The sequence below is a fragment of the Ricinus communis genome, chromosome 4 (assembly GCF_019578655.1).
Source record: "Ricinus communis isolate WT05 ecotype wild-type chromosome 4, ASM1957865v1, whole genome shotgun sequence".
In the NCBI taxonomy this organism is placed as follows: Eukaryota; Viridiplantae; Streptophyta; class Magnoliopsida; order Malpighiales; family Euphorbiaceae; genus Ricinus; species Ricinus communis.
The window spans coordinates 26618642-26643864 of NC_063259.1; the positions used below are offsets into that span (position 1 = coordinate 26618642).

The 25223-nt window shown below is 32.2% G+C and overlaps 3 protein-coding genes across 3 annotated transcripts; 1 reads left to right on the plus strand and 2 right to left on the minus strand.

Moving 5' to 3' along the window:
• Positions 1 to 4785, plus strand: LOC8289006 (1-deoxy-D-xylulose 5-phosphate reductoisomerase, chloroplastic). The gene is made up of 12 exons (XM_002511353.4): positions 1 to 247; positions 445 to 611; positions 693 to 779; positions 875 to 1000; positions 1086 to 1148; positions 1467 to 1616; positions 1734 to 1801; positions 2264 to 2375; positions 2466 to 2570; positions 2694 to 2815; positions 3560 to 3706; positions 4296 to 4785. Exons 1-12 carry the CDS (start codon positions 160 to 162, stop codon positions 4462 to 4464), a joined length of 1404 nt encoding a protein of 467 aa, XP_002511399.1. The 5' UTR covers positions 1 to 159; the 3' UTR covers positions 4465 to 4785.
• A 7773-nt stretch (positions 4786 to 12558) lies between these two features.
• On the minus strand, positions 12559 to 13811 carry LOC8289005. Its single transcript, XM_002511352.4, has one exon. It carries the CDS (start codon positions 13669 to 13671, stop codon positions 12811 to 12813), a length of 861 nt encoding a protein of 286 aa, XP_002511398.1. The 5' UTR covers positions 13672 to 13811; the 3' UTR covers positions 12559 to 12810.
• Positions 13812 to 19193: 5382 nt separating this feature from the next.
• On the minus strand, positions 19194 to 23273 carry LOC8289004 (probable inactive poly [ADP-ribose] polymerase SRO5). Its single transcript, XM_015726965.3, has 5 exons — positions 22015 to 23273; positions 21683 to 21924; positions 21469 to 21605; positions 21272 to 21367; positions 19194 to 20001 (listed from the first exon to the last, which is right to left on the minus strand). Exons 1-5 carry the CDS (start codon positions 22566 to 22568, stop codon positions 19906 to 19908), a joined length of 1125 nt encoding a protein of 374 aa, XP_015582451.1. The 5' UTR covers positions 22569 to 23273; the 3' UTR covers positions 19194 to 19905.
• Between the last annotated feature and the right edge of the window lie 1950 nt (positions 23274 to 25223).

The following is a 25223-nucleotide window of genomic DNA, read 5'->3' on the forward strand; positions in this document are numbered from 1 at the left end:
GCCACAAAATGATATATAAAATGGTGCCACTATGTTTCCGGCAGCATATGCTCTCTATCCCATAAGGCCTAAGCCACACACACACATCATTTCTCTTTTTTCTCTTGGGAAGCTGGAATTTTAATTCTTGAAATTTAGTTTCTGCACTGATTCAGTTCCATGGCGCTTAATTTGCTTTCTCCAGCTGAACTCAAATCCGTTTCTTTCTTAGATTCCACCAGGTCCAGTCAGCTCCCCAAGCTTCCAGGTTTTATTTTTTGTTCTTCTTTCTTTCTTTCTGTTTGGTTGCCCAGTAAAATCGAAAAAAGTGGAAGAAAGGAAAGCTAACTGAGAAAGTTGTGTGTGTTTTCTTTTTCCTTTTTTTATTCAAGAAAAAACAAAAGTTGAAAAACTCAATTTTTATCCTTGGAGGTTAGTTGTAAAGTGCGTTTTGTGAAATTTCAGGCAGTTTCAGTTTGAAAAGGAAGGAATTTGGAAGGAAAGTGCAGTGTTCAGCACAGGCACCACCACCAGCCTGGCCAGGAAGAGCAGTTGCAGAGCCAGGCCGTAAAACTTGGGATGGTCCTAAGCCTATTTCAATAGTTGGATCCACTGGCTCTATTGGTACTCAGGTACCACTTATATTTCTTTTTTACTTAGCGCTAATCTTGATCCATATTAAGTCTTTAATTAATCAGAACTTCTTTTGCTAGACGTTGGATATTGTGGCTGAGAATCCAGATAAATTCAGAGTTGTAGCACTTGCTGCTGGTTCCAATGTTACTCTTCTTGCTGATCAGGTAATTAGTATATTTCAATTGTTACTCTTTTGTTTGTCTCCACCACCTTTCTATAATGCCGAATAATAATGTTGCTTTTATTTCTTATTTTACAGGTTAAGACTTTCAAACCTCAGCTTGTTTCTGTTAGAGATGAGTCATTAGTTGATGAGCTTAAAGAGGCTTTAGCTGATGTTGATGAAAAGCCTGAGATTATTCCTGGAGAGCAAGGAATTGTTGAGGTGCCATATTATCTAAAATCAACACCTTTGGTTTTGGATGGCGATGCTGTTCTACTTGTTATTCACTCCTGTTATTTCTTTTCAGGTTGCTCGCCATCCAGATGCTGTCAGTGTAGTTACTGGAATTGTAGGTTGTGCAGGCTTGAAGGTAAAGCCTAGTTTTTCTTTTTTTCTTAAAAAAATAAAATTCTTTATTTATATATATTTTTGCACAATATAACAAAAAAAGAATGTTTGGTACCTTTATCGAGAATCTTGGGCAAAACTTTAATCTAATTTGAACCTAATGTGTGCCCTTTCCCATTCATGTTGATGTCGTTGAGTTTCTACATAGAGATGCTTGAAAGAAATTGATTGACTTGTCATTGTAATTGTCTTAATGTGTCTATTCTTATTTTTCATTGAGCCCAAATTTTGACTGTTCATTAAGTATGACATAAGTCTCACTTATGATGTATTTTCTTAGCCTACTGTTGCTGCAATAGAAGCTGGTAAAGACATATGCTTGGCCAATAAAGAGACTTTAATTGCTGGAGGTCCTTTTGTCCTCCCTCTTGCTCACAAATATAATGTAAAAATTCTTCCAGCTGATTCCGAACATTCTGCCATATTTCAGGTATGAAAATATATTTGCTGATTGCCAATTCTTATCTAAAAGTCTTTGTATATTCGAGCTACTTATGCTGCATTTTGAAATCTATGTGATAGTTGCTAATATCTTTTTCTTCTACAGTGCATTCAGGGGCTGCCTGAGGGTGCACTGCGGCGCATTATTTTAACTGCCTCTGGTGGTGCTTTCAGGTGCGAAATCATAATCTAAACTACAACTTCTTAGCATGTAAATCAATCAACATAATCTTAATTTCTTCTATGAGTTGCATGCTTTACATATTTCTCTTTGGTTATAGGGCATGAATTTGGATTTATAAGTTTTTGAAATCTGGAGAGTGTCATGCCCTTAAATCCTTTTCTTATGTTTCTTTAGCCTTAGAGTACAAAGGGTCTCACTACCAAATCTTAGGTAGTTAGGTGAAAGTATAACCTCTATTTCTATTTGTGTTCAAGTACTTTATGCACTCATTTATACTGCTGCAGTTCTTTTATTCCTTTTCAATATTAATTTTTATACTACTGAACAACTAATCTGTCTCAAATAAACTCTTTTTCAAGCCTGATTCTGGGTTGTGATGAATTCATCATCTCAACCCCTGTTAAATATTGAAGAAACTGGTTTTAACTATTGGATCACTTCATCGCTGACAGGGATTGGCCTGTTGAGAAATTGAAAGATGTTAAAGTAGCTGATGCTTTAAAGCATCCGAATTGGAATATGGGGAAAAAGATTACTGTAGACTCTGCTACCCTTTTCAATAAGGTTCGTCGTCTTGCAAAACAGCATAGTGAGCTCTAATCAACTTTGAATCGTCCCCTTAATTACAATCAATTCCCTGTATTTTTCTGACAGGGACTAGAAGTAATTGAAGCCCATTATTTGTTTGGAGCTGACTATGATAACATTGAGATAGTAATTCATCCTCAATCCATTATACATTCAATGGTGGAAACAGAGGTATTATAACCCTTTTCATTCTTTTTGCTGCTTCTACTTTGTAGGAGCAGTATGCTGGAAAGACTACACTGTGAAGTATTTTTTCTTTTTCTCATATTCTGTTTCCAATTTGTTTCTTTTCAGGATTCATCTGTTCTTGCACAGTTGGGGTGGCCTGATATGCGTATTCCAATTCTATACACCATGTCATGGCCTGACAGAATTTACTGCTCTGAGATAACCTGGCCTCGCCTTGATCTTTGCAAGTAATGAGCCTTTTCCCCTCTCAAACTGGTTTTACATATTTTGGAAGTTTCTAAGATTTTGTCCCCATTTCTTCTTTTGATATCTTGTCACCTGGCCGTAATGGCCCACCCAACTCAGTCCTCAAGCCAAGGGCTTGAATTATCTGCATGTCTTTCCCTAGTAGAGAGTTGGCCTCAAAACTATAAGCAAGGGATCACAATTACTTAGCTTTTAGTGTTAGTTTCTTTTTAATCGTATGTTCTTGGATTCAGTTCAATATAAACTCAACTATTATACATACAATTATCAGAATGTAGAAGAAGTTATCCATTGCTTTCTGAAATGAATGGATCTCCATCCAAAGTATATCAGTTAGACCTGCTGTCCATTTTGATGTTCCATATTGAATTTGCAGCATTCTTCTAGATGGAAAGACTAGCATTATCCTTGCATTGAGAAGATAAATTATGTTGATCTTGAACTTGAACTTATAAGCAGCTGCATGTGTATTTTACTCTTCTGAATTAGTTCTGCTTCCAATACCTTAAATTTTTTTATCTCTATTTCATACATCAGATAGCGAACATCAGAGCAGTAAATTTTTTGAGAATCAGTTTGTTAAGAACATGTGATTTAATATTGAAAACTGGGGCACTCAAATTGAATTAGCTTCTTAGACTTGCTGAGCAAATGAGATATTACATGTTGCACCAACTTTTGTACCATTTAGTTATTCGATACTTACAGTTAAATTGTTGATGCAGGCTTGGGTCTTTAACATTTAAAGCTCCTGACAATGTAAAATACCCATCTATGGAGCTTGCCTATGCAGCTGGACGGGCTGGAGGCACCATGACAGGAGTCCTCAGTGCTGCTAACGAGAAAGCTGTAGAGATGTTCATCGATGAACAGTATGTATATTGTTTCTTAACAAATATCTGCTTGGCGATCATAAAATAAAAGCGGTTACGGCAACCTTTTGTTGGATAGCCAACTTGTGGCCTTTATGAGTTTCAAGAAGCTTATAAAGTATAATCAACTACTTTTTCCATTGTCCCTTTTAGTGACACAAGTGATACAAACAATGCGGTATAGGCTCTTAAGGAATCAAGGATATTGAGTACTGTTTTGATTTAGAGGACTTGATGCATGTGGAATTATAGGAACTCAGCATCTGATATTCTCATCTTCCATCCTTGAGCTTCAAAAGTTAATAGATGAGATGAATTTCTTAGATAGAATTCCTATTTGCAGCGAGGGGTGAGATAAGAATGCCTTCTGTTTTTTGGTTAGGCAGGTTGATGCAGTAGTGACTGAAAACCAGAACCACTCAATTATATCAGCTGTTTGTTTAACTTTAATTTATCTTCCATATAATGACTAAATCACCTGAACCATTTGGTTGCTTCCATCAGCAGCTTGGCAAAGGCTGCACTAGTATGCATCTACTAGTCTTGAGAATCCTTCATTAACTAAGCATGTGCTTATTTCTTTTAACAGGATCAGCTACCTTGACATTTTCAAGATTGTGGAGCTAACATGCGACAAGCATCGGGCAGAATTGGTGACTTCACCCTCTCTTGAAGAAATTATTCACTATGACTTGTGGGCGCGAGAATATGCCGCCAGTTTGCAGCCCTCTTCTGGTCTAAGTCCTGTTCTCGCATGATTGACAGCTTGGCCGTGCCATGGTAGTACTATGTGGGGGATAATTTTGTACTCTAGCCATAAAACTGCTTGCCTTGCTGGGTTTTTTGTGGGGGATTGGGCTAGTATGTCAAACACATTGTCAAGACAGGCAACCAAAATGTATGTGTTCCCCCTTCCATGCATAATGATTGTGCAATTGCTGTCTTTACTCTTGAAGAAAGTTGAAGTGAAATTAGTTTTCAAAGTCACTAAGGGGAAGAGTCGATTAGGAAAAAAGAAAAGAAAATGAAATTGCATTTTGTATACAAGAAATAAAATTTCATTTGCTTTCACTTTTCAAGTTCTGGGCCCTAAAAATCTTATTTCCTGATAAGGTGGCTCCAATTTCAGGTACCCAATCCAGCCCGGTCTGGCCTGGGCTCAAGTTGGTCGGCCTGGGCCAAAAATGAAGTAATGGGTCGGACATAGTTGACTTTAGGCATGGAGAGAAAATAAATAGTATTATCAATATGATTTAGGTTTGGATTGACTTGAGTTCCACGGAGTGATGGCAGTACGTCAAAATTGGACTCTGGCCGGCACGATAGATACAGGAATCTCTATTTTTGCAGGTATTTATGGTTAATCAGTTAAACTTTGAAAGATGGGTGCAATGGTACGTTATGTACCTTTCGAGTTTGAAAGTCATTTGCCCTTTTGCCTCTTCTGCTTTGTCTGATAGTGGTTGAGATTTGAGAATTCCTTCATTCATTTTGGAGGCTTAAATGAGTTGTTGGCTCCGACTGAAATGCACCAAACTAATCAAACACCCCAAATAAGAACAGCTGTTTTACCTTGTGTTTACGACAAGTAACATATCAATACATCTGCAAGGATACCAAAAGAAATAGTAACTACTGATTTGTTGCTATTTGTAAAACATAATCTGATAGTAAGTGTATTGTTTTTACAAAAACAAAAACTTTTCTTTTATCACAAATCAATGATGTATGTTTTATATCTATCCATTGAATGCAGAATGCATAATTATCTAAAAAATGACTCACACTTTTTATAGAATATAATATTCATATCGACACATATATTGAATATGGCACTGGTATGTACACAGCACACATATCAGGTTTTAAATTATTTTAAAATAATCCTGTATCGCGTCGTTTCTGTATTTTTTATTAAATATTATTTATTTATTATATTGATATATACCTATTCTTTTCTTTTAAGTTTATTTCTATCACTAATATAACGAATTTTCACTTTATCATCTAACGTTATTAACAGAGTAAAGGACGAGAAGTTTGTTAAATTGTTTCACAATAGTGGAAACAAAATTAGGTACTTGTCGTCGATCTCTTGATGTTTCTTGGGGAAAAGACTCGAGTACTAGAATCAAGGCACTAATTTATACGAGCATTGCCGGCCTCCAACTTTTTCTTTTTAATAATTGTATTCTGCTGTTGGGTATAATCACTTTTGGAAAAGCAAATCAATGGAATTGTTTGGAATGTAGTTTTCCAAGATATTTCCGTATAACCTTTTGTGTCTTGTTTGTTTGGTACTTAAATTTACTTTGGAGACTTCCTGAATTAACTAAACTAAAGAGGCAGGGTGGTGCAATGTATCCGAATAGTCAAAAAAAGTCGAGATTTTGTGGAATAAATACATTCCTAACACACCCCACCAAACACGTTTCTTCTGCATTGCGTCATCCTTTTTCTTCTCATTTTCCCTCACTAATTAATTATTGTAGCTTTCTGTTTCTCTAATGCACACATTCATTTCTTTGAGACCAAGATCAGTGCACCAAGCAGAGGTGGAAAATATAAATTACATCTTATTTCCAGAGGATTCAGGAAGATGATTCATGCTAGCTTGAAACCCCCCAAAACTCTTAGGAGTCGTCAGTTGTTTAAGTTTTAAATTGGCAACACTTGAGACAAGTTTTTAAAAAAGATATTATGCAGGTTGAAATTCTAACTCCATTTACGTGATCGGTAAAAATAAGATTAATAAAACAAATTCGGGAGGCTAAGTTTACTTTGTAGGGCGATTATTAGTGACAGTTCTTGGGTTTTGTTTGGAGATAAGACTCTATTTTATAATACGTTTCTTAAGGAGGAAGTGTCTTCCTTCTCTTTTGTCCATTGGCCTAGGTCCTGTAAGGGTTGGTTCAGGCCAGCAACTGTGAAGGCAACTCTTCCTAGTTACTTACTATGTAATTTTGTGGCTCTTTTGAGGGCTGATTGCAATGAATTATCTTTTAATTGATCAGAAAGAAAGGAAAAAAAAGTTACTTTGTTAGTGATAATTTCATCATTGGCTTTTGCAGCATTAATTGCTCAAAATCCATTACAAGAACGAGTAGCATCATATGCACATACGGACTGTTGATATAGAGAAGTCTGCAACTTAATTAGAAAAAAAAGCTATTAATTTACATATGAAATTAAAATGTCCAATAAGAAAACCCAAAAGATAATTATAAAATATTTGGTTTACTTAGTGCCAGGACACTTAAAAGGGGACGTGTGAATTAATTTGGTTTACTTAGTGGCGGGAGAAGATCGAATCCTATAAAAGTCTATATGTATAATATGCTTAAAATGAAGAGACCTATCCCAATCAACAATTTAATTGCACAAAAACAGAGAAAAAAATGAATATTAAATGAGAATGTGATTGTAAATAATGAAAATTATAAAAAAATTTATTTTCAAAAGTCATTTTATAAAATGTATATTCTGTATTTTTTAAATATAAAATAGAGAGTTAATGGCTCTTTACACATGGACAGTCAAATCTCCCCCTCTATTTTATATTTAATAAATATTAGATTTCTATGGATTTTGATTTAATTAATATTTGTTATTTTGGTCTTTCTATTAGTAAAAATTAAAAATTAAAAAATATTAAAACTATTAATGCTTATAAAAATAAAAATAAAATATAAATAATCTATTATTTTTAAATAAAAATTTATTTTTAATACTTAAATATTCTTTTAAATGCTCTTTATTATAGAAATCATACTCTTTAAAATAAAAATCACCGTTAAATATGCTCTTAAGAGCATTCTCAATAATATTCTCTATATATTTCTCTTTTAAATCATAAATATTTGACTCTCTATTTTAATTTATTTTGAAATGTGTGTGTTATTAAATATTATCTATTTTTTTACTCTTTAATTAATCTTTTATTAATAATTTAAAAAGAAAGAAGTAAATAAGGAAAGAGAATGTCACTCTTAAAAAAAGAAATAAAGAGAATAAAAAAAAGAAATAATACACTTAAGATGCTAGTTTTGTCTTTTCTTAATTTTATTTTTTTAAAAAGAATGGCACTTTTAAGTTATTCTTGAAAAAGAAAATAAATTAAGAAATTTCTTAAAAATTTAATTTTTTTATATATGCTTAGAGCATAACATAAAAATTTATTAGAATTTTCTAACAAGCACATAGGAGCATAAGATTTTGGGTCCCACCTTTCAAGAAATATTAAAGGCATTTTCCTATCTCTACCAGTACCAATCAAACCACCTATCATCCATTTTCATATGGCATCATGAAATGATTTAAGGCTTGGATAAGAATCTGCTCAATTAATCTTTCCTCATTTCATACCTTTTGGCATCTCTATTATGTTGATTTTGGGAAAAGGGGCCTCTTCTCTTCCTGTTTATTCCTTTTTTTTTCTTTTTGGGGATTCACTTTTAGACTTGTTATTGCAAATAGAAATTTGGTGCTGGTAGAGAGAAGGGCATAAAAACAAACTCGGTCTGCCATTTGGAGAAGAAAAACAAGTGGCATCAAAGTGTGGGGTTTGTGTGAACATGGGAATCTTCACCCACTCAACAGTATAAAAATAAACAGACAGACAACTTATACATCTAAGTTCTTTTCTTCTGATAAATTTCTTTACACTGTTGTCCAATGGCCAAACTGACCCATAGCATAGTGCCAATTGCCAATGGATAGTGAACCAAAATATTAATGGGAATGAGTCCAAGCCACCATAGAATTTTTATCTAAAATCAAAAGATAAAGGTACATATCCTCAATAATTACCTTGATGGACTTTGGCAAACCCAACCTAGCAAGGTTTCTTTTTCTTTTAAAATAAAAAATAGGTAGTAACAAAATTATGAGAATGTTGGAAGACAAACAGAAAAAGAAAACATTGCTCTCATGGTAAGGCTCAAGTGAGACAAATGACACTGAATTATATGATGATTAACTTGGACATTTACAAGGAAAAAATTAGGCAGTGTAAACTCGGTTGCATTCACTATAACGATGAACCTCTAAAATTAATGCCACATTCTGATCGATCTCATTGCATTATTAGCATTCACATTACTCTACTTCTTGGTAGCTAGAAACACAGTTGTGAATTACAAATTACTTCAAGAAAACACACACTTTTAACTGCGAAATATTCTCATTTTAACAATTGATGTAACATGTCTGCTGTTGAATGTCTGATAATTTTTCATGAATTCTTATGATCCATCATCTTTCATGTGGTTTTGGATAATAATATAATATATGGTATCCAAAAAAAGCAAAGACATCTAAGGATAAATTGCATGGAAAATCCATAAATCAAATGACATGGGTGCATGTCAATAATATGCAACTGTAGACAGGAAACCAGGAAATTGCTTTAATGTATACAGACACATAAATTTGAGGTACCTCAAATTGAGCCTCGAGAAATAGAGGGAAAAAGCAAAAAGAGAATTGCAAGTGGAAAAGAAAGTGGTTCTGCAAAGTGGGGGATGATGTGGAAGTCATGGTAGGCCTCTATTTGCTGATTTGGTTGGGTGCCCAAGAAAATAAATAGGTAACTGTGACAGCCAGCAAGGTCGAAGGTACAGCCTTTGGCATTGTATAATGCATATATGCTTCAAGAGAAGTTTTGCAAGAAAAAAAAAAAAAAAAAGGAAAAGAAGAAAGAATATAGTGTATGTAATATGAATATGCCCCACAAACGAAGACCTGATGCCATACCCATATCCACCAATGCTACTCCTATACTTATGCTTTCTCAATTAAATTACTTATTATTTCGAGTCACTGTAGCTAATTTGTGGCAGCTGGGTTGCATAGAAGAACCAGCGTAACTTGCTACTTATTTATTTTCTTCTTATAAAGAACACTTTCTTAGATGTTTTTAAGTGTTTGCAGGAATAAAAATATGAATATAGGGATGGGAAAAACAGCCACAAACGGTAAACAAATAAATGCGGAATTAATCTCTGTTTGTCTAAACTTTCCCAACTTGAATGAACCCCGAGGATGCAAACAAATAGGATGTTCTTAATGCAATTAGAACACACACAATATCACTGCTATGCACCAAGATATTGAGCTAAAACAGTAAGCACACAACAACACAAAGACACCGAAATTTTAGCGTGGAAAACCTATAAACTAGGAAAAAACCACGAGACCATTTTGGCCGCTTAAATCCACTATCATCATCAAAGGAGCAATACAAAGTCTTCTGTAGATAATACTAGAGGCATACAAAATCATCATATCCTTGGAAGTAAGCACATCAAGGTGTATGGAATCAAAATAGAGCCAAGATAAGAAATATATCACCAGAAAATTAGCTACTGTCCAGACCAACGAAACCCGACCTCCGGACCTCAAAAACCGATCTCCACCGTCCAAAATATTGGCCCAGATGCTGTGTAGCTGCTGTCCAAAAATCACGACGATCCAACGGTTCAATCTACGGGAAACGGAACTTTTCCTGCTGTATTCTCCTCTCTTCACTCTCTCTTTTCTTTTAATATATGAAGTCTTGGTAAAAAAAAAATACTAGCCCTAGACGTTTTTATAATAATATGCTCCCAAAATAGAAAGTCTAAATAAGAATTTAATATGCTCAATGGTTGAGTTTTACTCGTGGGTCAAAAAAAAAAAAAAAAAAAACCCAACATATAGTTGGCAGCTGTAGTCATCAGTCATCACTTGACAAAACAAAACCTATCTTCTTTTTCAGATTTTACGAGGAGATCCCACTTCCCTCAGATAGTCAGACATGGAGAGAGGCGTGAAAAAGAAAAATGCTCTTTTTTTTTTTTTTTTTCTAATCTTAACTTTACACAGTTTCCTAGGTTAAGATGGAAGCTTTTTGCAGATGGATTGGTACGGGAGAAGAAGACAAAAGACATAGACCGAAACCAAAATCAACGACCTGCTTCAACCTGATGGGACATGGAAAATTTTGTTGGGAGATGGCCTTTTATTTCCCCGTCACCTTCACTGCGCTTCCCCTTTCTTCCATTCATTAACTTGTCCTTAATTAATTGCACATCACACAATTTGACAGATTGTAATTAGTTGCATTCAAGCTAATTAAAACTATATGTTCTTTTGATGAGTAATTTTAAAATCTTTTTTCAGAAATATTTATCAGAATTACTATTATTCTTATGTTTCAAATACCAATTTACTTTATAAGCACTATCTTAATTCAATTAATGAATGTGAAAGGGGATCTTTGATTGTCAACATTATGATCATGCAATGATCCATAGAGGATCAATTAAGGGTAATTCTCTCTTGATGAGTTTGCTCTAGCAACGTGAACATTGACTTTTGTTATTCTACCCACATGAATATTTGGTTTATACTCTTAACCCTTTTCTGATAGCATATACCTAACTTAAAAAAAAAAAAATTAATTAGAGACTTGCAAGTAATGACCTAATCAAACAGATAATTCTCAATTTATTATACATATAAATTTTTGTATTTAAATTTAGTAATATATATTACAAGTAATAAAAAAATGATATGTATATATGAATGTTTTACATTTTGGTATCGGATTATAATATATATTTTTTTAAAAATTAATGAATATACATCAATCATCTATTAATTTTAAATATAAGTGAACGCATGCATTAAACCTAATGCAAAATCATAACTCCCTCGTTAAACAAAGGTTGGGCAAGAGCAATCTTGCCATTACTTTTATTGATAGCTGCAGAATGGCTATGCATTGTTTGCTACAATTAATTAAGTAATATCAAGTTGGTGTTATGGCTTTAATCAATCAAAATGTTTATACGATCAAAAAAGCAAATTTGCAACTTTGGACTCTCTCAAATCATATACGATGCTTTTCTTTAATTGTATAATAAGAGCATTTGGCAATTAATATTTTATTATTTTTTCAGAAATTTAAATTTTTTTTTTCTGAGTAATTTGAAGGTGCATTCTCTTATACGTAATAATTTAGTTTATTAAAAATAAAAAGCTGGCAAAGAAAGAAAAACCAATTGGTGGGTTAATTACAGAATGTGTTTAGCTACCATACTAAAAATAGAAATTGATATCGTCCATATGCATATTCTGAAAACTGGAGTCATAAGTAAAAGACAAATGGCGGTAGGAGCAGGCAAAATATCTATGAATTACTAGAAGATGTTTACCTAAATAAATATAAAAGGGTTGCTTTTTGGAATTTTAAAGCAACCCTCTATCACGTCTGAACCGTGCTAATAACCTCTCGCTTTTCTCATACAATTATAAAGGATAACTTTATACACAATTTCCGTATTAATTATAAATATACTTAACTAAAATGACACACACACACACACACACACATATATATATATATATATATATATATATATATATATATATATATAAAATTTAATTTATAAAAAAGTATATACTCAACGTAAACTATTTTTTTTAATAATAAAAATGAAAATAAAAGTTATTATTATTATTTCTGATACATGCATGGATCTGTATGAAAATGAATAGAAATGTTAATTTCTATGTTTATAGTATTTTAGCGGTACCGACGGCATCCGTCTCTGATTCCTAAAAGAAGTATCTCAAATTTCATTTAAGAAATGCTATTAACATTTATTTTAGCTTAAAATGTAATTATTATGTCACCACTTAAGCAAAGTAGCGGCACCCTTAAAAATGAAATCAAATACATAATTCTTCCACTCAAGATTATATAAAATATAGATTTCGATAATTACCATTAAATAATTAAGAACAACATCTAATAATCTTACTGAGTGAAAACAAACCCTATTCGAAAGCCAAAATAGACAACAAGATTCGCACACTATTACTATTTTAATTTTAAGTTTAATTTCGTGTTCTTGCCGACAGGAGAACAATTATTACAATGATCAAATAATAATAATTGTAACACAAGCATTAATTTACACGAAAATGGGAGAAGCCATATATACTCCACTTCAAAGAAAAACTAATGAGTAAACTTTCCTCCCTATATATCATAAAAGGAAAATAAATAAAATAAAATAATAATAACAGCAAACAGAATACAAATAAAAATGAACCTCTCAAAAAGGATGAAGATTTCTACTCAAACCATTGACATTAGAGAACAAGCCAACCAGGTCCTGCCTGTAAGGCAAAAACGACTGTCGTTTATCTCCTTCCTTGACGACAGATTTAGTCTTCACATAATTCTTTTCAACCGCATGAATACCTTTCCCCTGTTTATTAGCATTCTCTAATCTTCTTTCACTATTCTTGAACAGCACAAACGCATCATTGCCATTAATCCCGTCGCTATTGCTTCTATTATAAAGCAAGTCTCTGAACTTCCATCTCTTTGAAGACCCTGTGGAACTACTTTTCTTGCATACATCCTTTTTCGGAGTCCATACGCAGTAACTCTCTGCTGGCACGTTTTCTAATTCATCAGCCTCTGATGAAGAACACGACGACGTCGTTGTCGATGATTCCCTCTCTTCGCTGAACAGTTTTCTTAATGGCAATCGATTTGGTTTGGTGGTGGTGGTGGTAGCAGTTGTTGTATTCTTTGATTTGGATGATTCTTGATCTTCTTTATCTAATAATAACTTGGTGTTGAATAATGGATAAATCGGCCTTATTTGCCCGTTATAGAAAATATCGTCCGCGGATATCGGAGACTCTACCGGTTCTCTGCAAACAATAGCGAACTCGAATTCGTCTTCGTCTTCTTGCCCTTGCTCTTGCGCTTCGTCTTTCTCCTTGTGGTTCTTGTTCTCTTCATATTCTTGTTGCCAAGAGAAAATGTTATCATGATCTTGCGAGTGATCATTAGAGAATTCCTGAACAACTCTTGCTGCGATTTCAGCAAGTTTTCCTGAAGAGTAAGAGTTGAAGCTCGGAGAGCTTGGAGATTGGGTTATAAGTCGACTATTTGCTTGCATTTTGAGAGATAAGAGAAAGAGAGACACACTTATTCTTTTAATGGCTGCAATTCTTTTGAGCAATAAAGAAAGAAAGAGATCAAGAAAAAGATGCACAAGAAGAAGGAGAGAATAGAGAGAGTCCAGAAGGAGAGAATATATATATATATATATATATATATATGGTGCTTTCTGAAAAGGGTGGAGGCTATAATTAGGTTATTTATCATATATATGTGATGTAAATGAATGTGAATCTTTTCTCTGTGTTTGTTTTTCTCTTTATAATTATTGCTTTTTTTTCATCTTATTTTGAATTTATAAGAAACAAAAGAAAAGGAAAATTCCTTGCCTTCAATTTCACGTAAACGGGAAGAGTATGAGGGTTCACACGTGTCGTTTTGTTTTTAAGATATTAAAATTAATCTTGCAGTATTTTAGTTGGCCATATTTATTATTGGAAATTGGGGTTTGTAACTAATTTAAAAGGTTGTTGTCGTTGGTGGTGCCTGTTGTTATTTGGGTTACAGAAAAGATATCATTGTATGGTGGTCCTAATATTACTTCTATATTTATATTCAGAATTTATATGTATTTGTATATTTATTTTTGTGGGTAATAAGTGCGGAGTTTAGAGGTTTATGAATAAAAATCATTGAAGAGGATAAAAGGTTGTGGTGGTGAAAGATTTTAATTTCCTGCGCTATAGGGAAGACAACTAGCATGGTGTCTTAATTTTGAGCAATGAAGATACAATCAACTTAAATTGACATGCCAAAAAGGGGACCAAATCCTTTCTTTTTCTTTTCCTGGTGTTTAAATCATATTCATTAAAATAGAAACCGACCAAATGAATATTAGATGCTAACAATTCATGATCTTCTTCATCTTTAGATCTCCATTGCCTCTGCCTAGGACATTAATGGCATCACATTGATAACAACGTAGAGCTCGGTTGATGATTGGCTTTTCATTGTTATGAATAGTAACTTTATAGTATTTGCAGCATATTAAAGATTTATGAATTAATTAAAACATAAATTTTGTAATTATACATATAGTTTTATAAAGACAAATCTCATTGTTGCTATCACTTATTATTTTTATGGGATATGAGTATATGACTAAACAAATTATACTAGTGCATATTAAACCCTGAAAGGGTTATAAAATGTTTTGTCTATCGTGATGTTTAATTAATCAATTAACTTTTCACATAACTCCTTGTTAAAATGAAAAAAAAAAAAAGACAAATATCCACAATTAACATGATATATTTGTTTTCATTTTTAATTGACAAAAAACAAAAAAAAAACTATGCAAAGCCAATAGATCTAGCCTTGTGAAAGCTGATTCTAATTACCCAATGCATGATGATTAAAATTTACCAATTAGGCCTGCTCTGAGCTCAAAGCAATTCTTTAAAATAGAGTTCTGAATATGAAGCATAAATGCAATTTCAAAGTGGTACTTAAGGTCAAATTGGGAATACATGGAACCTTGGAATTTAATTTCCAGGTGGGCAGTGTCAGTATCCAATTGATTTAGTTGGGTTAACTGTAGGAAATCAACCCCTACATAAAGGAATACTGATGCTTTTTCTTTTTCCTTTTGCTGATAATGATTTACATTTTTTTTGGGTACTAATTTATTTACATTTATTTAATTTTAGTATGTTAACCCAAAGGTATTATTGGCCCAACACGGCCGGTGGCTGCCACTACATTGGCGGATTTGCATCACCCTCTGTCCACTGCTGCTTCACACGTGTTTTTCTCGTTGCCTAATACGTGTCATATCTTCCAAATATAATGCCTTACCTAGCAGCCACGTCATATCATGAAAAGACGTATGTACACATGTTTCCCTACGGCACGTGATTGATGTGGATGCTAGGTTTTTATTTTTATTTTTTTATTTATATTTATTATATGAAGGAACTTTGAGTTTTAATTTATTTCATTTTTTATCAACACGATAATCATGTAAGGTATAATTTTTATTTATGTTTACTTTAAGATTTTAGTTCATTTTCTTGCTTTTATCTATGGACAGTGATATTCTTATCAAGTAATATCTTAATTATCTTTACTTAAAAATATAAAATATTTATATTATTCTTTTATTAAAATTATAGTATATATATTAAATCTAGATAATAATTACACACCGTTATTACAATTAATTTATTAATATTTATCTAAAAATGAACATAAATATTTAAAACTATTCTTTTTCAATTTATTTTTTAAAAGTAAATTATTTTATTTTCTAGTAAAACATTCTCGAAATTATCTTTTTAAGAAAATAAATTTTACAAAAGCAATATTGCAGAAGTATCGTAGACATATGTCTTATAATAAAAAGATAATTGATAATCATCTGAATATTATATAATATTTATTTAATTGTATATTTAAACATATGTTTAATAATATTATATATATATATATAGAGTTTGTGAGATATATGCAAGTTTGTCCTTATATCTATATTGAAAGTTGTAAGTAAATACAAATCAGTCCATGCCAAACTCCCCTAATTATCATTTTATATACAACTGAGAATTCCATATTTCAACTCCCCGGTAATTGTTAATTGCAGTTAATAAATTGTTGGTCGCCCAACTTTTGTATATAATGCTACCAAATCAATTTGACCATTTTCTGAGTTAACTCTTTTGTTGTATGTGCAATTATTTAAAGTCCATTTAATTGAGGCAAAATACCCACCTGCGTAGTTGCCTTTCCTACGAAGCAAAAATATTATAAACATGAAAGACATATCTATACAATTGCTATACCTCCGTAATTCTAGAAGAGAATGACATCTCTTCAAGAAAAAAAAAAAAAAATGAAACAGCCTTCCAATTCGTCACTTTCGTTATTAAGCATAGCCCTTTTTTTTTCTTTTTTTTTTTTTTTTGTTGTTGTTATTTATGTGATTAGATGGAGTTAGTGTCATGCGTGACTCATAATAACTAAATTCCATTAATTATTGATGATTAGTATTTTTTTTCTATCATGATATGATATGGAGAATTTAGATTTAACTAATAATGGGGATTGGGAAATTCAATTAATCTCCCCTCCCTCCCCCCAAAAAAAATAAAAAAGAATAAGAAGGATAAAAGAGTTACCAGCTGGATTGATATTAATTATGTTTGTCGTTTCGTGTTATGTTATCAAACTTATGAGTTTTTCTAATATTATCTTAACACATAAAACTTGTAAGCACTAATTTGCGGTTAATGAGCATGCTTTTCCACCAAGCTCATCCGAAATAATAGAATAAAAAAGAACACAAACAGCCGAAGTTTGAGCCAGTTTAGTTCAGACGATAGAGCTAATATAATAGATGGGTGGTGATAACTAATAACTGATTTATTTGGTATAATTTTATTAGCGGTTGCTGTTAATATATTGAAGGTTTAATTTATCACTAAATAAATTTTATTTTTTTATTATATTTAATGATATAAATTAATAAAAATAATTTATAATAACTAAAAGTTTTATAGTTAATTTTTTAGTTCTATTGTATTTATTACTAAAAATATTTATAAAAGTTACTTTAAAAGTAAAAATTTAAATTTAAATTCTACTAATAAAATTTTTAATTTTAAATATTATAATTTTAAATATTATAATTATTTAACTACTAAGAATAATTTTAAAATAATAATTATTTATTTTAAAATAGATATATTTAATTATATAAGATAAATTTAAAGTAAGTTATTGTTAATAGATTTTAATAAAAATAATAGCGTTCAAATAAATAAAAAATCAAATCAGCTATCAGTTGATAATAAAAAGTTATAAAATAGAGCTGATGCAATCAACAACTGATTGAGACTAAATCAGCTTATCAACTGTTATATTTTAAAATTTTAGTACACGTTCAGTAAGAAATAACTATCAGCTCCGTCAAATCTCTAAACCAAACACTTTTTTTTTTTATTAGTCAAGAAATAAATAAACTAAAACTATAGAATTAAGTTAGAATTAAACAAATCTAAAAAGCAAAAAAAAGAAAAGAAAAGAATGTAACCAAATGTAATTGTTTTAAAAAGAAAACCAACTAAACAAAAGATAAGATATTTTTATCTTTTTTCTTATTAATCAAGAATAGAGATTATAATTAGTCAAAATATAATACAAAAATTATTCGGATCCTACTTAACTGACGTAAAAAAAAAAAAAGTCATGTCAAACAGGCATGTTAGGTCAAGGTAACAGCTTTAAAAAAAAAAAAAAAAAACAAAGGAGGAGGAAAAAAGAAGAAGCTGCAGGTTTGTTCGATACCTGCCAAATTTATTGAGAAACTGATGGCATGATTGGTGATGAATTATAAGCAATATAAAATTTGATAAACTTGCTTTTAAGTTTTCACATTCAAATGGAAATCAATTAATATCCATGATTATCACTGTCATTATGTTAATATTAAGGAGCAACTTTTGGGTCATGGAGAGCATGGAAAGAAAAGCATATAAATACTTTGTAGGCTAATTGCCAAACCATACTTTTGGACTTGGAGTGCAAGTCACCTGATCGAGAGTAATCAAAGAGCAGTAATGTAGGTCAACTTCATCATTCAGTTTGTTCCTGGATTTACTATTTCAACTTTGCACTAATTAATTACTGACTGCTTCTTAACTTTTTAACAACCCACTTTTTTTCTTTTTTTTTTTTAAGAACATCGATTTAATATAGTTATACAATATGATTTAGCAAATAGGTCTGCTTAAGAGCATTTACTCTTTAGAAGTGGTGATTTTGAATTTAAGATCTTATTTCTGCTATTAATTGAATTTTAACTTTTATAACAATTGCAATGAAATACATACCTCTTGTTGTATAGCATGTGGTCGGTTGGACTTACTATGAATTAAAGAGTCTGCTTGTGCAAGAGATTTTCTTAGTCTCAAGCCATTGATGAGAAAAAGGAATTGTACACATGGGAAGGGTAATTCAACTTGATAACAGTAACTTAACATCTAGAAACGAATTGCTTAAGAAGAATTGGATTTGGAACATTGTTTTTCTTGTTTCAGTGAAATTACAAAGAAGCATAGCATTACAGGGTTTACTTTTTCCGAATTCCAGAAGTATACAAAAAAATGGAAAATTTGATCGGGGCTTTCATTTGGATGCGAATTCCTATGAGTCATTAAATACTCAATCGACTATATATATATAGAGAGAGAAGTTGCATTATAAAAATATAATGAATCGCTAGAAATTATCACCAGGCGGATAGATGTTAATAAAAATGTAAAACGTTATATTTATTTCAATAACCCAGATATTGCAATTATGTGGGTGTTTAAACCACTAATGTTGATTAATTTCTGATGTAACAGGCAGAGAAAATAATATTGATTAAACCATATTTCATCTATAAGAAAATATTATGGCTCGCATAGTCAAATAGATGTGATGTAACCTACACCATTATTGCCGATAACAAGTAGGATTTTATCAGAAGGGGTGGACCATAAAAAGTCTGCTTCTCGTGTCACAGGAATTACAGAAAAGTCAGCTTAAATAATAATACCTTCGGATTTTTCCCAAGAAAATCTACAAAATACAAATTCTAATGAGTTGACACCACCTACCCCGTTGATTGACTTGGTATCTTTCTTCTCCTTTCCTTTTATCATCCTTGAAAGAAAAGAAAACAAACAAACCTTAACCATTTCCTCATTGCAGAGAAAATTATAAAATCTGGGTATCACAATAAAATAGTCAGCCAGTAAGGAGACAATTCTAGGCCCAATGCTTCTCATTCATCCCTTGGGGGCTTGCTTTGGCTAATGTGTACAGGTTGACCAGGACAATTGCCCCGGCCAACCCAGAATGGGGTGAAAACACATCCATGAATAAGGCCCAGTTGTTAGCCTCTTATAAGAGGAGGAGAGGGTTCTTAAGACAAATATATTTTGCTTTTTTTCTTTTTTACTCTGTAAATCAGATCACAAAAAGTTAACATTTGCATTCGCACTTGCAAAGCGATATGTGATAAGAAAAAGCAAACTCCTGCTTTTGTATTGAGCTGAACTATAATACTGCTACTACTCCTCCTCACAGCACTACAACCACAAAACATGCACTAGCATCTGTTGGATCCCAACCTTCTGTGTCACTTTGGATTAGCTATTAGTTTATGTCAGTTTCATATGTGCCTTCTCGTCCCTTTTTCCACAAGGAAAACTTTGCACCACCAAGACGACTTTATTCACAATCCGAGTCAATCCATGCTGCCCTTCCTGACATCAGATTTAGTATGGTCCCTGCCCCCATTCCTGCCATTGTTTTGCTTAGAGCTGCTTGGTACTCTGACTTGCTACAGAATAAATAAGCAACTTTCATTATAATACCAGGTTGCAACATTTATTTGGGAAGAAAAAAGTCCAAAAATCAAACAAAAATCAAACTGAGACTGCAGGTAGCACTTGTCCGCATGAAATATCTCCGTTCTCCAATTCATAACGGAAGTTGAGAAGTAAATGCAAGCATGATCAGTTCATTAGAATGATAGTTTCATGAACAGGATCATGTAGAAATGACACGACTTTCCCCCAAACAAAGGACACATAAATCATGGACTGGAATAAGGGAGTGAATAAAGCATGAAATGGAATAGAACACTTCATCCTGCACCTACTTCGATTCCTAAAAAGACTGAAATTTTACTTATCCCCCCTGCATTAAAGACCACGATAGGTGCCCACATTCCACGTATGGCAATGTCGCTATAGCAGCGACTTATCTGAAAAAGGGGCTTACTGGCAAGCAAATAAAGATATTTAATCTGGCCTCATCGCTTATGAATTAAGAGAACATTTTGCCAGCCTTCTTACTTCCAGCAATTAGTAGAGAGGTGAAACCACGATCATGAAATACCTGATTCTTAAATTGGAGTTAACAAATTCTGGCTCAACGTAGTATCAGAATTTGCGAATCAATGAATAATGAGCAATTAACAGTCATGTTAAGAACGCATGTTAATTCTTAATACCAATATCATTCCATCATTCTAAAAGCCTATAAGTAAAAGGCTTAAATAATCATCATGCCATCTCTATAAAGATAACTTGAGTCTAGAGAATCCACAATGTTAACAGGTGCTTAACGAATTCATTCCAGAAATGGTTGGTCCCACTAAACAGATTTAACTGCATTTAGTTGGATTCAACAGAAGCATACCAGCTCATAGAGACTAGCTGATTAATGAATTATTAAGCAACATTCATTAGATACAAAACCTAGGAGCTTACCAAAGAAAAACAAGGACCCAATAAATAAAAATCTTTCCAAAAAATAGTCAGTACCTAAAAGGCATATGCAAAGAACGAGCAAAACAGGAAAGACAACAAATTAGATACTATATTTGTAGTGGATTGGCAGCATATCATGTTTGTTCATTTTGATGGTTAGACGAGAGGAGGCTGTTAACAGAACTGCTGGAGTTGCAATTTTCAGTTATGAAACCAGCATATATGTTCATCATGATCCACAAGTAAGATATCGCAAATAACAACAAAATTGCAATTTCAAATGTACAATAATAAGAATGACAAGGACGATTATTTTATTGGTGGAAGTTGTCACACCTTGGTTCTAAACGATTTGATCACTGCAATCAACAGTCTGTCTCCTGCAATTTGTCTCACCCGCTGTATTAGTTCTTGCCTTGAAATTTTCTTTTCCTGTAGAGCAGAAGTTGAAGAATAAGAGAAGAGACACAAGTCAAACATCGTTTGACCCTCTACTTCTTGTATTCACTAATAAATTCAAGACAACCACTTACTCTGTGATCTTTATGGTGTTTGTCAAGTAGACCAATAGTAGCAGGGGGCAAAAACTCCGAGAGTGCAGAGATAAGAGCTGGAAATGGCATCCACGGTGATGTTGGCACCCCTGGGGATTCTCGAATTTTAAATAGCCCTGCACAATCAAGCAATGAATTAGATACATATAATCAGAAGGAAATTGTCATCAAACACCTACGAAAACTCACGTACCTTTCAAGCAACAAGGAGCCTTGAAACTAATAACAAACTCGGGGAAAATATGAGTATTCATGTAGGTACTCCAAACAATATACTTCTTGGGAGATAGAAATGTATCAATTCCAGAATCAAACTTCTCAGAACTTGGATGGCACTGCTCAGAACCAGGATGCACCTCCTCTGACCTGCCAAGTATGACACGGCACAGCAACAAATGGCGTAGACCATCCTTGTCAACTCTCAAATTCTTCACACTGCAAATGAACAGGATTTAATACAAAGAAAACCATAAAAAAATAAGAAACTTAGAATTTAGAAGAGAACAAACCAAAAAAAGGTTTTACCTTTCAAGAGGAGAATCGTCAGGAGAAAGATAGATGCCACATCCATACAAGCCGTTATTATCATTAATTTGGCGACCAAATCCATGTGTCATGATATTGCAAATGTCGTCTCTTGAAGAAGCACCAAACCAAGCATACTTAACATTTGCATTGCCACCACACTTGTCCTCCATTGCTTTAGTAAAAATCTGAAAAGATTGCATCCTTGCTTGACCCACAATACCAGAGTATTTATTCCGATGAATGGCAACAACTGTGGCTTGCTTACCAAGCAAGCCTAAACCAGAAATGAACCTTCGCTTGATAAGGTCATTAACTCTGTCTCCTTCAGAAAGCCGAACCAACCCATCATCAAATTCCGGAAACTGACTAGAATTCACACTTTCGCTATCAGATATGACCGATTCCTGGTCATTGACGGTTTCTAAATCTGAATTTTCACTTTGAGTTTGTTCATTAGATATATCTAATGTATGTTTGCTTAATTTGGTAGAAGGTGAATCCACGAAAAACCCGTTAGTGTCTGCTACTCGAATAGAAGAAGAGTAGTTCATAATTGAGAAACGTTAAAACTTGCGCAAAAAGAAAGGAAAAAAAAAAAAAAAAACTCACCAACTCTTGCAGATTAGAACTTCTATGAAAACCGTACGGCACAAAAATAGTTTTCTAAATATAATCTAGAAAAAGAAAAAACTATAAATTAAAAAAAAAAAAAGAGCCCAGAAGTTAATTGATGCAAAGATCAAAACTTGAGCAGTTTTTTTTTTTAAAAAAACAGAGAATAATCGATAAATTTCAACGTTGCCCAGAATCAAAAAGAGATAAAAAGAAAAGAAAAGGAAGAATATGCAGTGGAATAAATTGATATCGTAAAAGCCAGTGAAATTGAACCTACGCTACCAAAGAATCGAATCAATAACAAGCAAAACACATTTTCATTAAAAACAATATCGGAGAGAGAGACTCGGAGTACAAGAAGATTAACCAAAACAAAACAACACAGAAAGAAAACAAATTTGATATAAGAGAGAAAGAGAGGCAAATTGGTTTTAAAGTAGTTATAAATTATATGCGTGTGGAAGAGAGAGTTTGCTTGGAGAAGAGAGAAAGAGAGGCAAATTGTATATATAAAGGTTTCAGTGGATCAAAGATTTAACGGAAACCGCCCTTTTCCTTGAATGGTTAATTAAAATAAAATAATAATGAAAGTTCAGTTTCCGTTTGGCGGTGCGGCGCTCTTAGTTTTGTTGAAGTTGAGCCCGTCGTTTCGGCTCCTTAACATGGCGGTTACCTTGTAATTGGCACTCCGGATTTTTAAACTTCTCCAATTACTATTATGCCCCTTGCTTTGTTTTTTTTTTTTTATTTTATTTATTTTATTTATGGAAAGTGCACGTGGAGTGTTGATGTTCTTAGACATATATTCTTTTATAAAGTTTAATCTTAATTTATTTAGAATACATGTCATGTGGAAAATACAAAAGTAATTAATAGATATTTAAGTATTATTTTTATAGAATTTTCTTAAGTAACTTTATAGATTATAAAATGATTCTATATTGAGTTTATGGAGGAAACATCATGCTGTACTTCCTATCATACGTTCCAAATCATACGGATCTTATTCTAGATTAAGAAGATACTCAAGTTGCAAGTTCTAAGATCCTTTTATGAGAAGTTCAAAAATTTAATTAAGATACTTTGCCCTATTTATTTTCATATAAATGGTTTTTTAAGTTTTAACTTTTCCATATATTACCAAAAGCAATTTCTGAGTCCTTTATTTGTTGCATAATTCATTTTAGGAATCACCAAGCTTGCGACGAAACCAGTCAGCACCAAAAATGAGTAAAAAACCTGCCAAGCCCACTGGCTAGTGGACTAGTTTGGATAAGAGCAGAAAACCCACAGGAATGAGTGAGTTAATGAAATTCCGTGCGGAAGGAATTGCAATTGCAGGAGTGCTACCAGGGCTTCATGTGCGACTCTTTTGCTTTTCCAACTGCACCGTAAATTGTCTAAAATAGTCCTCCATCGAACTTATCTGCTTTTGTCCAAAAACAACTTATCTGCTTGATAAAAAAAAAAAAAAGAAGATAAACTATCAATTTAACTTATGTTCAACATAAATTATCGATTTAATTTATGTTCAAGAGTTAAATATATTTAAAGACTAGATATATTTAATTTATTTATTTTTAGTAAATAACCATTGAATTTGTATGTAAGAGACAAAAAAGTTTTAGTCTTTTTTGTTAAAAAATTTAAATTGAACTTATTTAACCCTTAGAATATTTGTCATTTCTGAATCAATTAAATTTAAATTTAAATTTTATCTCTTATATAGCATATTATTAGATTTTATATAAGTAAATTAATATAATAAATATTATTTTTAATCTTTTTATTTCATTGTAATTAAAGTCTAAAATTTTAATGTTATTTTATTTTTAAAAAAGTTAAATTGAGTGTATTTAACTTTTGGATACAAATTCATGAAATTATTTACCGAAAAACTCTAAATTGGATGTATTTGATTTTTATATATAAGTTTAGGGACTATTTACTGAAAAGGTTTTAATTGGATGTAATTAACATTTAACCATAAATTTAGAGAGCAAATTGATTTTTTGTGCAAAAGAAAAAACTATCAATCAATTAACATGAGGTTCTTCTAAAACTTTATTAAATTATTTATTTATGGAAGCTCAAGCTCAAATCAGAGAGTAGATTAAAGCTGTGCAAACCAGGACTTCCCATTCCAAAATAGTTATATGAGATTTTTTTAATTAGTAAAATAAATAAAAAAGACTGTCAAACAGAGTAGTAGAAAACAAAAAGGGAAAATAATTGGAGTATGGACTCAATGAAAAGTGATCTAAAATTGTGCCACAAAACTTCCCCACGGTGGGTACATAGTTGACAATTTCGTTAGAGCCTTGGAGACAAAGGAAGAAGCCTAAGCTTCCAATCTCCAAATAATACACGTCTTTAACATTTTTTTTTTCTGAGAATAATATACGTCTTTAACATTAATACACCATAATAAATACTAAATAGATTTTTGACCATACGAATCTTTAACCCACATCGGCAGACATTCAATTATTTTCTATTTGAGAAAAAGTTCATATTTTTGGAAGAGGGTAACGCAATAATCATAAAGCTAATTTGTAATTGACAAATAATAAAGTTGCATTAGGCATGTG